Source organism: Gasterosteus aculeatus, chromosome 15 (genome assembly GCF_964276395.1).
Source record: "Gasterosteus aculeatus chromosome 15, fGasAcu3.hap1.1, whole genome shotgun sequence".
NCBI lineage: Eukaryota > Metazoa > Chordata > Actinopteri > Perciformes > Gasterosteidae > Gasterosteus > Gasterosteus aculeatus.
The window spans coordinates 269,798-284,331 of record NC_135703.1 but is presented as its reverse complement, the minus strand read 5'-3'; the positions used below and the strand labels follow the sequence as shown (position 1 = coordinate 284,331).

General features: G+C 50.3%; 2 protein-coding genes across 5 annotated transcripts; one reads left to right on the top strand and one right to left on the bottom strand.

The window, feature by feature from the left end:
- The first annotated feature begins 238 nt into the window (after window positions 1–238).
- On the top strand, window positions 239–1,792 carry timm9 (translocase of inner mitochondrial membrane 9 homolog). Of its 2 annotated transcripts, none has more exons than XM_040198655.2 (4): window positions 239–356; window positions 656–707; window positions 788–883; window positions 1,531–1,792. In XM_040198655.2, the coding sequence occupies exons 2-4, from the start codon at window positions 669–671 to the stop codon at window positions 1,654–1,656; spliced, it is 261 nt and encodes an 86-aa protein (XP_040054589.1). In that variant the 5' UTR covers window positions 239–356; window positions 656–668; the 3' UTR covers window positions 1,657–1,792. The 2 variants fall into 2 exon arrangements, with proteins under 2 accessions (XP_040054589.1, XP_040054590.1); XM_040198656.2 differs by having other exon boundaries at window positions 245–356; window positions 578–707.
- Window positions 1,783–14,398, bottom strand: arid4a (AT-rich interactive domain 4A). Of its 3 annotated transcripts, none has more exons than XM_040198639.2 (25): window positions 14,048–14,398; window positions 13,263–13,313; window positions 12,670–12,780; window positions 12,510–12,575; window positions 12,082–12,172; window positions 10,647–10,726; window positions 10,471–10,568; window positions 10,233–10,365; window positions 8,876–8,955; window positions 8,723–8,790; window positions 8,461–8,624; window positions 8,312–8,387; window positions 8,143–8,237; window positions 7,961–8,058; window positions 7,638–7,863; window positions 7,266–7,537; window positions 7,007–7,171; window positions 5,839–5,920; window positions 5,005–5,215; window positions 4,876–4,938; window positions 3,315–4,769; window positions 3,126–3,230; window positions 2,872–3,003; window positions 2,650–2,796; window positions 1,783–2,565 (listed from the first exon to the last, which is right to left on the bottom strand). In XM_040198639.2, exons 2-25 carry the CDS (start codon window positions 13,266–13,268, stop codon window positions 2,471–2,473), a joined length of 4,119 nt encoding a protein of 1,372 aa, XP_040054573.2. In that variant the 5' UTR covers window positions 13,269–13,313; window positions 14,048–14,398; the 3' UTR covers window positions 1,783–2,470. The 3 variants fall into 3 exon arrangements, with proteins under 3 accessions (XP_040054573.2, XP_077945262.1, XP_077945263.1); XM_078089136.1 differs by having other exon boundaries at window positions 7,007–7,189; window positions 13,449–14,307; XM_078089137.1 differs by having other exon boundaries at window positions 7,007–7,189; window positions 14,048–14,212.
- Between the last annotated feature and the right edge of the window lie 136 nt (window positions 14,399–14,534).

Here is a 14,534-nt window from a genome sequence, read left to right as displayed (position 1 = left end):
GAGTTTAAAAAGCCTCCCGACGAGTGTCTCACTCCGCCTCTAAATCCAGACACCAACAACAAGGTGAATAAAACTAGCGTCCCACTTTATTCAACCAACAAAACGAGCCTTCGTGGTGCGTTCATAGTAATCACAAACATGATCGACATTTAAGTAAATGTGCCCCCCAAACATTCTTTAAATGTCTGTTGATTGATTTAACAAACTCGATTTGTTACGCTACACACTCCGCTACAGTAGGTGATACTGAGCACCGGAAGCCGTACTGCCAGTGAAACCACAGAAGAAGAAGCAGCACATCACACGTCCTTGAGCCGCCGAACGAGCTTCACATTTAAGACTCTCGTTGCTCGCAGGTGAGGTTGTAACTCCGGTTTTGGTCGTCTTCTGTTTTCGTTTGATTAATGATGGAGGAGAAACAGTTGAACTAAACCCCAAAATCACCCGGATGAAGCTAATGCCAGCTTCCGTTAGCCGTTAGCATCTGAACCAGACTCCATTCATTTAAACGTTTATTTTACCGGCACGTCGCTGCATTCAAAATAACGATAGTGTAACTTTATGGATGACGTCACAGATGCGGCTGAGATGAGCGCACGTGTCGCTGCGAGATGTGCTGGTGACTATTCACAGGTTTCCGTTCACTGCCCCACAGACTCCCTTGAACCATGGCGGTCCAGGTGACGGAGTCCGACCAAGTCAAACAGGTGAGCCGGAATAAACCAGTCACATCCGATTATTTCTGGAGGTGGTCGTGGTTCTTAAAGGACTGTGGCGTGTGTCTCAGTTTAAGGAGTTCCTGGGGACCTACAACAAGGTGACGGAGAACTGCTTCATGGACTGCGTTAAAGACTTCACCACCAGGGAGGTGAAACCGGAAGAGGTGGGCGGTTCATCTCCTCCTCACTTCCGGTTATCACCGGTTTAGGGACACTCCGGCCCAATTACCCCAGGGACTCACTGACGTCACCCGGTGGTGTTTAAATATGAATGCACAGCTGCCACATGTCACGTTGCCATGACAACGTCCAAAAATATTCACACCTGAGGATTTATTTCACGTTTTTCCTCAAAATAGACTGAATGAGTAAATAGCAGGGCTGTATTAACTAATCACACATTTTGAAATTCATTAATCGCAATTATGTTTTTTTGTGACAATCTTATAAATGAACAAGTACTCACTTTACACAAACTTCACCCATGTGATCGCGTTGAGCTGGCAACGCTTCCTGCTGTCGTTTTAAGTGCCCACATTTAGCCAGAACATTTTCCAACCACTGTCTTTTTGGGGGAATTCCTGCTTGTTTTACCTCCAAAGGAAAAAACTCCCTCCATCTTCAGCTACCGTCTCGCTCTGCATCAAGCGGCGGCTTCAGTGGCCAACGCACACCGGGAAGGAAACAAAGCTGCATTCAAACATTTTATTGCATTAATGACGTGTTCTCCTTGTTGACCCCGTTTTTAACGTGACCTTGCAGACGTTTTGAAGAGTCAGAATTCTGATTGGCTGTTTTGACATGTTTTCAGTCGAGCTGCTCGGAATCGTGTCTGCAGAAGTACCTGAAGATGACTCAGCGGATCTCCATGAGGTTCCAGGAGTACCACATCCAGCAGAACGAGGCCCTGGCTGCCAAGGCCGGACTGCTGCACTGACCTCTAATGTGAAACCAAGCATCATGGATGGACTAATTAAACAATGACTTATGTAGAATCATTATTGAACTGTTTTTCTTCTGGAAATAAAACCGGTTACTGTGTTCAGAACTTGAAGGAACAGTGTGAAACAAAAGAGCTGTTTATTGTACAGTTCCAACACGGCTTCTGTTCTCAGGTCAGTTTTAGTATATTTACATAAAAAAGGAGTTCATTATAGGACAGCCTGCGCTTAAAAATATTAGAAATCATTCTTTACAAGATGTAAAACCATGTCCTCGAACACACGTGTACCCAGAGCTGGTATTTACAAAACAGATCCATGAAGCAGCCGTCTGTCTGAGGCACCACAGAAGAAGAGAGGTGCGTACGGAAGATCAAATATAAAACCAGAACTTAGTTTTCAACCTTCACTAATCAGTGTAGCTCCTCATAACTCAGCTTAAATCATATGTTTACCAAAGGTTACAAGTAAACAACTAAATTATACGTTTATTTCAATCTTCCATTTAAAAAAATGTACTGAATAAATAAGCATATTACCTCAAATGTGACCGAACTGACTTTTTTTTTTAACAAACAAAATCACAGCAGGAAACCTAATTTTGCATAATGAGATTTTCTGCTTTAAGATATCAAACCAGTGACCTCAAACAACCTGTCACTTTACTTTGAAATTCCGAGATAGGGGAGGAGTCTTCCGTGCCGGCTGAACAGACGACTGATCTTTTTGCCTCCTTGGTGAGGGGGCGGGGCCATGTGATAAACTCTCCAGGTCAGAGGGGCGGGTCTAAGTTCATCGTTGGGCGTGTCATCACCTGCACTCCACGGCCACGGTGCTCTGAGTGGGCGATGCAGAGGACGGACTCATGCCAGTGTCCGAGGAGCCGGAGGACGTGGTGTGGGACACTAAGGGACCAAAGAACAATGACTGAAAGGAAACTGTCACATGGCCAATGGACCGCATCTCCCAGCATGCACTGAGGGGCCTACCTTCTCTCTCCTTCTTCTTTAGTCTCTTTCTCCGCCTGTCAATGGAGGCCACCTCCGACTTCAGGGTCATGTAGTACTTCCTGATCTCCTGCAGTTTCTCCTGCAGGAAGGAGATCCTCTCTGTGCTGGACATGTTGTCCAGCTCGTCTGTGTGGGGAGGGGGGGGGGGGGGTTAACATGCAGCCAACAGCAGCAAAGTGATAAAAGTAAACGAGGAAGTACCGAGCTGGAAGGTCCACTTATAGGCCCTCTGGGGGGAGAAGGTGTGTTTGTCTTTGCTGTGAGACGAAGGAGACAAAACAAAACGAGACTTCTGGGACAGACGAGGCTGGTCCTCACTGTCACTGCTGTTACCTGGGGGAGAAGGAGACTGTTAATTATACTAAGTTACTGTAAAAACTCAAACAGGAAGTAGGTGTTCTTAGGCGGGTCAGCCTCAGATCACGTGACCATGCAGCAACATCGTCACAGCTCACCTGCTCCGTTCTTCTCCACCTTCCCAGGTGTGCTGAGTCTCTTCTGGTTGCGTTTCTGTTTCTTGGCCATTGGGCTCAAGTTACAGTCCGGCATCCGCTTCTGACCTGAGGGGTCAAAGGTCACACAGGTTACTCTCTACAGACAAGAACCACTCAAAAGAGCCAATAGAACTAGGTGATAACACACACCTCTGTCCTTACTCTCCTGCAGAGACACCACAAAGGTGGAGGAGGCGCTGCCATCAAAGCCGGGGCTGGAGTCTCCCTGAAGCTCTCCTCTCTCCTCCCCACCAGTGCTCCTTGCGGGGTGGAGCTCCTCGGGGCTAGGAGCGGTGCAGGGTGCAGGTTCAGGCAAGAAGGGCATGACTTGAGGTTGGGGGAGGTGGGGGGAGGGCAGAGAGGCGTGGATGATTTTAGGGGGCGGGGCTAGTTGCTGCTCCCTAATCATCAGGAGGAGGTGCTCCGGGGCGGTTGGCTTCTCCTTCTCGTCCGGGTCGTCCAGGTCCACCTCATGGCAGACCAGCGCCTCCGGACCAATCTGCAATTCCACCTCCTCAGCGGGGGAGGAGTCTGGGGCAGGCGTCCCAGGAACCACCTCTGACTCTTTAGAGGCTCCGCCCATCAGCAGCTCTTCTGACCCCTCCTTCGGCGTGTCCTCTAGACGGGGCCAGTCTTCTGCCTTCATCGCTCCCTCGCTTTTTTCTAACTCCGCCCTGTGGAGAGGAGAGGGGAGTCCTTTGGGCGAAGCTCCTAAGGCCATCTTGGAAGGGACTGGGGGAGTTTCGGGACAAGGGGCCTCCAGCTGTCTCCTTTCAGGACGGAGCTTCTTGTCAGTTTCTCGCTGCTCTGCGGCCTTTCGTTTTAATGTGGAGCTGCTCCTCTTCTCAGGAATCTCCTCCTCCTCCTCGGTGGCAGAGTCAGTGTCAGAATCTGCGGTGGGAGACTCGGGGGAGAGGCGCTGGGTGGGAAGGCAGTGGAGAACCACCATGGGCTCGTCCTGTCTCTTCAGGACGCTACAAGGAGGAGACACCTCCTTGTGGGCAGGGCAGGTGCTGAGGAAGATTCTGGGAGGAGTTTCGGAGACTGTCTCCCTGAGGGCCCTGCGACCTTTGACCCTGGGAGAGGACAGAGGAGTGGACCTGCTGTCCTCCTCCTCTGCTGAGACGGGCTGAGGAGAGGACACATTCTCGTCAAGAAACGCCCTGATGGCATCCGGAGGAGACGTGATGGCGTGAGGAGAAGGCCTCTTGTTAAACACCTCCTGTGCAGGAAACAAGTGGTCAGAGTCTTGGACAGACGACATCTCCTCGTCCAGGTGAACCAGCAACATGGCAGCTTCTACTGTTGGCTCCTCCCTTTGTTCCGCCTCCTTTAATTGGCTCAGGAGTTTGTCGGTTTTCTCCTGAGGCATGATGGGGCGCTGCAGTGTCATGGCAACAGGTGTCTGACCAGCTGTTGCCGTGGCGACAGTGTTGTTGTTGGCGGCCGTCTTAACGTCAGCAACCTGACTTGGCTCCTCCTCCTCCCCCCCCTTCCCCTCCTCCTCTTTACAGGACGGGCCTTCGGTCCGCCCTTGCCGTGGCGACGGCTTTTTGTCAGGCGGGCTTTCTGATTCGCTGTCGTCTGAGGAGTTCCCAGAATCCTCTGCAGGGAGACAGAGCAGCAGAGCAGTTCAATATTACGAGACTAATGAAAAGCACGTGAAACCCGAAATACAAGTAGGAGTCTTAAAAAGAGCGAGTGATCTCACCGTTAGACGCTTGATCGGAGTCGTACAAACCCGACGTCCTCCTGGTTCTCCTGCGAGGAGTGTCTGCAGGTAGGGGGACACGTCAAAGACAGTCACACAAAAAAGAAAGCTAGTTGGGCGGAGTCTTACTGTCTCCGTTGGCCATGTTGGAAGGCATCTCCGTACGGCTGCTCCGGCCGTTGGACCGCCCCTCGCTGCTCGGCGTCTTAGAGACGCTGTGTCCCGCTGAGCCACCGGGTGGCGTCCCGGTCTGGGGTCGCCCCCGCTTGGCTCCCGGAGGCTTCAACACTGCTGACGGAGGCTGGTCTTCATCTCTTTCTGTCTCCGGCTCATCTTTGTTCTGTTGGGACAGACAGTGTCAAACAGACCATGATGTAAAAAAAAGGTACCACCCTACGGGTCCTTAGGGTCATACCACCCTACGGGTCCTTAGGGTCATACCACCCTACGGGTCCTTAGGGTCATACCACCCTACGGGTCCTTAGGGTCATACCACCCTACGGGTCCTTAGGGTCATACCACCGTCATACCACCCTAAAAGGTAAGTGGGTCATACCACCCTACGGGTCCTTAGGGTCATACCACCCTACGGGTCCTTAGGGTCATACCACCCTACGGGTCCTTAGGGTCATACCACCCTACGGGTCCTTAGGGTCATACCACCCTACGGGTCCTTAGGGTCATACCACCCTACGGGTCCTTAGGGTCATACCACCCTACGGGTCCTTAGGGTCATACCACCCTACGGGTCCTTAGGGTCATACCACCCTACGGGTCCTTAGGGTCATACCACCCTACGGGTCCTTAGGGTCATACCACCCTAAAAGGCTGTTGCTAAACTTCACTTTAGTCATCAGGTAACCACACACAGAAAATTGTCCCGACTGGAGAATAAAAACCGTGTGTAATGACGTCGGCGATATCCTGGTGAGCTAACAGGAAGTGACATCACAGGTTTCACACCTTAACTTTCTTTCTCCGTCTCTTCTGGCGTCCTTTCTCCAGGGGCCAGATGAGGCGGTCGGCTTTCACCCACTCGTCGTACCTGAGGGCAGAAAGTTCACCTTTCATTTCATGTCCAATTGTTGGTGACAAAGCTGTATTTTACTTTCTACCCTTTGGGGTAAATATACTTTGTCTCTAATCCGCTTTGGCTCCCGGCAGGGGGTGTGGTCAGCACAGCTGTAGCCAATCACCATCAACCCCGGTGTAAGAAGGAGAATCCGGCTGGGCAGTACTCCGGTTCAAATGGTATAAAATTTCCGGTAGGAATTTTTCATCGAGCGTCAAGTCGTACCAACAGAATTTATTTTCACACCTCGTCGCTGAGCGCGCAGCGGTCAAATCCACTTGATTTTGGGCTGCAAAAAGATAATTGAATCCTTTCCCTCTGACTCAAAGCCGACAACATGTTTCAGTCTATTGCTCCCGACCTTCCCAGTCCAGCTCCTCTTCACTGGCTACCAGTGTGGCCAACAGGCCAGGATCTGGTCTCACCTTACGGCCCGCATCGATCTGCTTGTTGCTCCCTCACAGAGAAATAAACACTGAGCAACATGCTCGGCCTTTGACTTGAACATGATCACTTTCGGTGTTGCACTATATTATAATCAACCGTGCACTTTTTTGTTAACCTAAAATACTACATCTGTTATATGTGAAACATTCCCATTCCAAATAAAGAATAACACGGTCTTTGTAAGAGGGCACTTGTATTGTCATATTGTAATCCGTGGCAAAAAAATGGTTTGTAAATTACAATATTGTTTATTGCAATTAATTTTGGTGCAATATATCGCACAAAAAAAGCAGTTACCGTGACAACACGTGCCGACTGTTTGACGCCCTGGCTCATAAATGGTGGAATGAGTTAAAGCTACACACACACCTCCACCCACCACGCATGGACGAAGTGTTACTTTCCTGATTCTTGTTGTTTTGCTTCTTTTCACAGGTTGGACGTCGCTTTGGATAAAAGCTTCAGCTAAATGAAAATCATGCAATGAAGACTCGTCATGCAGGTCACATGGTACTTTATCTCAACCACTCGTCTAACGAGTCCCTCCCACATCCCTGTTATGATTGGCTAAGGGGGCGTAGGGGGCCGGCCTTAGACATGCGTGAGGCCCACCTGACGTTCCAGCCGTAGTAGTGGACCAGGTAGAACTGCTCTCCATTGTCCAAGTCAGTCTTCTTGATGTGAGCCTCGTAGATCTTCTGAGTCTTCCCTCTGCCGTATTTCACCCGCACCTTCGTCCCCGTCACAGAGTCGCCCTCCTCCTCCTCCTCCTCACAGCTGACACACATATAGGGTCTATATAAGCCAACATCTCAGATCATTTCAAGACGTCTCGTTCATTCACTAAGAAGCTGAAATATTTCAGTCTCACCCTTCTCTCGCCATCCCTCTTTCATCGTCGTCGTCATCCTCATCCTCGTCCTCGTCGTCATCATCATCATCATCATCGTCGTCCTCCACATCATCATCATCGCCCTCCCCCTCCTCCTCTTCCTCAGACCCCTTGTCGGAGTCGTCCATTCGTCTGTTGCTGCGTCTCCTCACCTCCCTCTGCTCCTCACTGTTATCTTCTCCTCCTTTGTCTGGTGTGGAGGGAGAACCGCTCTCTGCAGTCAGCTGACTGCTAACACACCTCCTCCTCCCCTACAACAGAGAAGGGGGAAGAGACAGAATGAGAGGGACATTCAGTCTCATTAAATTGTCACCAGTGATCACGTGACCTCAAGTAAAGGTGGCGTCTCACCCTCGGAGACGACTGTCTGTCCTTCACGTCCTCGCTCTCACTCTCTGCCTCCTCCAACGCGTCTTTGACAGGGTCCACGTTCTCTGGCAGGGCGGGTGGGCGGCTAAGCTCCGCCCCTGCCTGCTTCTGGTTGGCCAGTGTGGTGGGAGGGCGGGGGTTGTTGTGATGGATGGTTCTGAAGGTGATGGTGGCAGAGCGGCAGTACTCCTCAAAGCCGTACAGATACCTGAGGACCCACCAGACCGTAAAGTAAAGCAGGGGCTCCTGGGGAGGAGCAGGAGGAACCAGGGGGAGGAAAGAACGAGGATGAGGGAGTATCTTACTTCTTGTAGGCAGTCTTGACGTTGTAGGAGGCAGCAGAGTTCAGGACGGGGATCCCCAGATCCACGTAGACCTGCTTCCACACGGTACCAGACTCTATCTGCAACAAACAACAGCAAGTGACATCACAAGAACCCAGCAGCAGCATCACCAGGTCACATGACCCAGGAGAGACAGTAGTCACCTTGTGGCAGCCTCCCAGCCGATAGACCAGTCTGAAAAGCTTGAAGAGGTTCAGGTCTTTATAACCCAACACGGGAGGCTTGTTGATGGGGGTCCCTGCAGGCAGAACGCTTATTAGAACAGACCTTCTGATGATTAACCACACAACCAGAACCTTCTGCTGGTCTCACCTCGGTCCTCCATGAACTTATAGAGCTGCTGCAGGAAGCGGTCTCTCTCCTCTGGATCGGGCTCCTCCTCCTCCGGCTGCACAGACCGAGGAAGACGGGTCAACGTCTGATCTAGAGATCAACAGACAGGTCAACTTGTGAGCTCTCACCTCCTCCTTTATGAGTTTCTTCTTCTTCGTCTCCTCTTCGTCCTCCTCCTCACTCTCCTTCTCTTCATCGTCGCTGGAGGAGGAGTCCAGAATCTGACTCATGTCCATTTTCCACATGTCAGGGACTTCACCTGTCCTCAGGAACATCTGGGCCGCCTCAAACCCTGGAAGAGGAGCAAGGAGGAACAATAGAAAGCGTTGGGAAAATGGAGAACAATAGTGTTGCTGTGCCTACTGCATTGTGGGAGGTGTAGTTCCTCACCTTTCCTGCTGGAGAACTCCGACCTGGTGGAGATGAAGGTGTGGACGTGTCTCCTCGCCACCGTGTAGCTGCAGTAAGAGAGACAGGAGGTGAGACAGGTGGGAGGAAGTCCCAGCTAGTAGGTCTGTGATCACAGATCAATGAGGGACTCACAATTTGGAGTCACTGAAGGCTCTGACCAGACACTGGTCCTTCTTCACCTGCAGCTCCTCGTTACAGCTGGGAGACACCACCTGAGGAGAAGGGACAAAGGGCCATGTGACCCAGGGGCCTGATGTGCAAAGACTCGCGTGGATTTCTTACTGAAACACGTCCGTACGATGAAACCCAAACGCCTCCAACGCACAAAAACATCGGATGTATCAATGTGTGTGAACGCATGAATCCAAGCACATTTCCTTCGTACGCCACAACCAACGTGGAACGCATGCCGGAGTCCCCGACTCCTCCCTGTCCACGCCCCTGTGATTCCCCATGATCAGAAAAGACGGTAAAAAGGAGTAAGATGGTAAATTAAAAAAAACTTCACCGAAAGCGAGATGGAAGTTCTACTTTCCGAAGTGGAGGCACGCAAACATGTGCTCTTTAGCACGCTATCATCAGGAATAAGCAGCAAACGTAAGAGGAGCGGGCGCCTCCTCGCTGTGCTGCGCTCTGCACGTAGTTGGAGGAGGAGGAACCCAAAGCAGCTGATGAGCCAGTTGTCCTCATGTGCAAGCAAATCCTGTTTCTAAACATGCGCTCTCTCCTTATTGCACCATTTGCATAGAAGTGTCGTCTAGTAGTTCTAAAGCAGCCATTGTTTTAACAGTGTGCATTGCACCACTTCATGCATGCGTTTATATCCACTCATGTAATTGCAGACACGTGTTAATTGTTCATGTGTCTCAGATGTGCACATTCTCAGTCCGGGGACAAATTGTGTTCACATTTATTTATTATTAGTTTCCCAACATCACCTGTAGGGCTGCAATGAATATTCTATATTCACATAGTTGTTAAAAACAACTGAAAATTAAAACTTGAATGCGTGACTGTCTGCTTAGCGAGCGGGCGCCTGACTGTACTGACTGTTTATCGCATGAATAAAATAGACCAGATCGGCTACAACAGCTTCATGCACTGGTTTGATTATTTGCCGTTTCACGCCGAGGAAACGTTGCGTGTTCACAGCTCAGCTCGCTCGGCGCGGTCCATGTCGGTGCTGGAAAACTTTCACTGGATGAAGCCTGACGTAAAGCGAATATTCAAACGTCCTTTTTGAGCACTTGCGAGCCCTGTTCACCTGTAAGAATCAACAGCTGTAGAAACGGGCGCACGACAGCCCTGAAGTCGGCGCGAGGCGCCGCACATTTCCACGGCCATTTTGCTCGTCATGCATCTGATCGTTGACGTGAAAAAGTGCGTTTGCCACTTTTTTGGTCACTAGCTCAGGAGGAAGTTAAAGGTGTGTGATGAGCAGCCTCGTCTCCATGGTAACAGGGCTCAGAGAGGACGTGTGTGTGTTTACCAGAGCCAGGTACCAGCTACTCGACTCCTCTTCGCTCTCAACGCTGCAGATTTTCCCCAGAAGTTCATCGTTGAGTCGTCTTCTGTCGTCGTCCTCGTCGTCACTGGAGGAGGACTCATTCTCCTCCTCAGCCCTGAGACACAGGCCGACAGAAACAAGGAGAGACAGACTAATAGTCAGTCCTCCAGTAAACAGAAGGCGGTTATGTGTCCTGTCGTGGTAATGCGTCTGTACTCACACAGCCTGAGACGAGCGACGTCCTCCTCGGTTTGACTTCTTGCCGATGACCGGAGTACCAAAATGTTCTGGGTTAGTGAGAGGCAGCTGGTCCAAAGTCTGAGGGGAGGACAGAGGATGAGACTTCTGCCTGCGTTTGTCAGTCCGTCTGTCTGTCTGTCTGTCTGTCTTCCTTACCTCACTCTCTGCAAAGTGTCTCTCTCCCTTCAGACACAGGGACGTCCTCCGAAGAGTCTTCTCGTCTCCGTCATCGAACACTGAAAAACAAACAAGCAGGATGTTTTCCTTCATGTCTGGAAGCTTAAACAAACATTATTCCTCCTGACTGAGAGCAATGAGGCTCCATCACCAGAAGGTCATGTGACGCAGCGCCTTGCGTCCAAATTCATCACGTCTTTGTGCTCCTTTTCTTTTCTAAACTCACTTATTTTATTGAATTCAACAACATTATGAAATGCATTTTCAGACAGTTCGCTGTCCTTCTTTCAGCGATATCCAGGTGCTGTGAGTGTCGTGCATGATGCGTGTGCCACATGCTGTGACGACCTCATGGTTTGGTAAAGACAGGCCGTACTGAATAAGTTATCTGCTCCATTCGTTTTGGATGCATGTGCAGGGGGATCCGGGTAGGGCGGCCACGATATCTCATTTATGTTGTGCGATTACGTTTATTGCGATATTATTGCAACTTTCAGACCATTTTATGCCACTGATAAAATAATGACAATATAATGGTATAGTAATAAAAAGACGCTATTTCAAAGAACAAAGAACGTTTGTCAGAATAGTTAGAATTAGAATCGGAATGTGAAAAAATCTATCCTATATAAGCAAATCTATCCTATATAAGCAAATCTATCCTATATAAGCAAATATATCCTATATAAGCAAATCTATCCTATACAAGCAAATCTATCCTATACAAGCAAATCTATCCTATACAAGCATCGGCTCGGTGCGATGCGGTCGGGTTCGTGGAAACGTGTCCAGCGCGCCGCGGCAGCCGGGAGGTTTAACAGGGATTCGACCGCCGGCAGGGCGACGCGCTCCGCGGCTGCAGGGAGAGACGGAGCGGCCCGGTGCAAACGCAGGACGCCCGCCCAAAGAGGCAGTAGTTCAGGTTAAAGACGGGCGGATGGTTGGCACTTAGTTTAGGGCAAAGCCAGAATACGTGTGTGTGATTGGCAGCATGTGTTCCACACTTCCGCCAGCACAAGTTGGAATGTTTTGGGCCCATTTTGGCAAATATTTCTGGACGCCTGAAGAATTACTTTCCATTTAAGGTATCGGAAGAAATCTGTTTCCGGGAGATTGAAATCCTTTTTCAGCTGCTCAAATGTCTTGATGTTGTCCGCATTAAATCGCTGGTGGAGGTCAGTCAGTCCCATATCGGACCACTTTCTAAAGCCGGTCTTCATCAATGCTCGTTAATAATGAAATTAACTTTGGAAACCCCAAAGCTGCCTGTATTTTGCTGCAGGCAATGACTATCTCAATATTCTTAATCAGCGCTACCAAAGGTTTCATTTGTGCAGCCCAGAAGTAGCACTTTAATGTGCCCCCTTTAGTGTACCAGGATGCACAGAACTCAGTGGACCAATCAGAGACTCACCCACAGTGTAGAGGCTGGCATCCGTCAGCTTACTGATGACGGCCTCGCTCGACAAACCCTCGTTAGTCTTCACCTCCACCGTGGAGCCCACCTGAAGGACGGGGACACGCGAGCAAATGAAGGGCTTGTTTCCATCAGAAGAAACATGCTTCATGCATGCATGTATGTATGTATGTATGTATGTATGCATGTATGTATGCATGTATATTTCTTTCTTTCTCCACGCACGGCAGTTGCACACTGACATGGAGATGTCCGTCCGGCGCTCGCAGCAGCGGGGCAGAGAGCACCAGAGAGACTATTCACCTTGAAGCATCTTTGCTGAGACAGTTACTAAAGCAGCTCCCATTAAGGACTCTTGGCTGCTCAGTAAGAACCCTTCATGAGCTAATGAACCCTTGGACCTCAGACGCTCAGCATCACCTCACCCTCAGAGCTCCTTTCACCTGGTCATCCTGGACCACCTGAGTCGTACTTTCGCCTTTCAGGTTCACCTGAAGAGAGAGAGACACACAGACATGAAAACATGTGACCGCCCCCCATTGCTGTTCTTGCTCACAGCAGTGACCTGGTTCTGGAGGGTCTCACCTTCACTTTCACCATGCGCTTCACCGTCTTGATCTTGGCCTCACAGAAGGCTCCTCTGTATTTGGCACTGACGTCCGTCCCCACGGTCAGGTAGGGGGGCTCGTCTGCTGCCTGAAACACACCTCAGTGACATCACAACACTCCCAGAGTGCACTGCAGCAGACAGCAGCTTAGCTAAGCCAAACATAGTCGATAGTTCAGCTAGTCTTGTGTGATGATGGGAGAGGTTTAGTCTGAGCCGCACCAGGATTCAGATTATTTTACGTTTTAGACTTTAACATTCAAAATAGTTTCTGGCTCCCAAACAGGGTCCTGGCTTCAATGTTGCTGCACATCTCCATGTCCAGACCTCAACCCAAAATCTGACCTCCACCATACAACAGGTTCCAAGAGCGGCGGCCATCTTTGTGTGTGTTTCAGAGACAAGCCAAAAGGTTCAGCAGAGAAACATTATAATTAAAGTTCTCTTTACAGGAGACCAAAATCTACATCTCCTGTCTTATTACTGCTGCTTGAGCAGTCGTATCTGGACTGGAACCGGTTGAGAGAGACCGGGTCCACTTTAAGGCTCGACACGCCGGTCAAATACTCACCTTCATCTTCACGTCAATTTGAGGAGGTCCAGCTCGGAAGATAGTGGAACACTGGAAGGGACACAGGACGTTAACATGATGCTAAGCTAACCAGAGAACAGACCGTTGACACAGCTAAGCTAGCCACACAGGGTGTCGTACTGTTTATATAATGCTAACCTAACCAGCTAGATGCCCGCCACTAACTTTGGTTGCTGCGGCTGAACGCGGTGTCGCCGGTTTCACTAACGGACCCGCGGGGGAACCGGACGTGTGTTCCCGCTCCTCTCAGCTCCACTGAGTCACGTCGCCATCACAGCTCGGCTAGCTCTGCTAACTTTACCCCCCCACCCCAAACACACGGAACGGCTGCTAGCTACCAGCAGGGGGGGGGGGGGTAAATCCAAGACCGATTCCCGGTACCGACGTGCGTGTAAGCGGAGCTTCGTGAAGCTAGCAGCGGTTAGCTAACTATCGTTAGCTAGTTTTGGGATCGCAAGGAGATTTAAACCGTCCGGTGGCTCCACGGTGGACTCGGCAAGCAGCGACATTAGCTTCCGTTTACGGGCTAAAAGAAGTTCCTATCGGACCGAACCGGACCTTGTTAAACCGGACAGAACAACAACTGTTGTGTATTAAATTATTTAATACTTGAAGCTCCACAAAGAAGCTCCACATTTCTTCAATCAATTCAACCACTGCTCGACGTCCACGCGGGGTCCTGTCTCTTGTCCACCGGTGATTGGACCCGGTAGTGGGTTCGACCCGGTAGGGTTCGGTTAGCAGAAGAAGGGCTTCATACTCACGTATTCGGCCGCCGCAGCTCGGGTCGCAAAGCGATACACGAACAACAAGCTGTTGAGTCCGAGTTCTGTTTCCCGACCCGTGATTGGCTGCGCTGACAGTGGCGTTCGCAGGAGACAAATCCGATTGGTCAGGTGATCCCTCGAATCTAATACGACGTGCCTCCGCTAGGGTCGCCATTAGTGGATGCGAACGAGGCGCCACAAGGGAAATGACGGCATCAGTCGGGTAACTATCCAATCAGAGGTAAGTTAAAGCGAAGGACCGGCCAATGGGGGTTACAATCGGCTGAGCGCGGAAACGACCCGTCATCATTGGCTGAGCGGAAGTTCGTGTCGCTACGTACACAGCAGGAAGCCCCGCCCCTACGGGCTGAACGTCTTCACACCAAACTAAATTCACAAACCTTCACAGCTGACAGAAGCTCGTACGTCAACGCGGTTACGTGCGTGGTAGAAATAGAAAAAAATATATATATAACATATATAT

Coding starts and splice junctions, on each gene's coding strand:
- timm9 (XM_040198655.2), top strand. CDS start 669: ATGGCGGTCCAGGTGACGGAGTCCGACCAAGTCAAACAG. Junction 708..787: donor AGTCCGACCAAGTCAAACAG/GTGAGCCGGAAT, acceptor CGTGTGTCTCAG/TTTAAGGAGTTCCTGGGGAC. Junction 884..1,530: donor GGGAGGTGAAACCGGAAGAG/GTGGGCGGTTCA, acceptor ACATGTTTTCAG/TCGAGCTGCTCGGAATCGTG.
- arid4a (XM_078089136.1), bottom strand. Junction 10,366..10,470: donor CGTCGCTCGTCTCAGGCTGT/GTGAGTACAGAC, acceptor CCTGTGTCTCAG/GGCTGAGGAGGAGAATGAGT. Junction 4,939..5,004: donor CAACATGGCCAACGGAGACA/GTAAGACTCCGC, acceptor CCCTACCTGCAG/ACACTCCTCGCAGGAGAACC.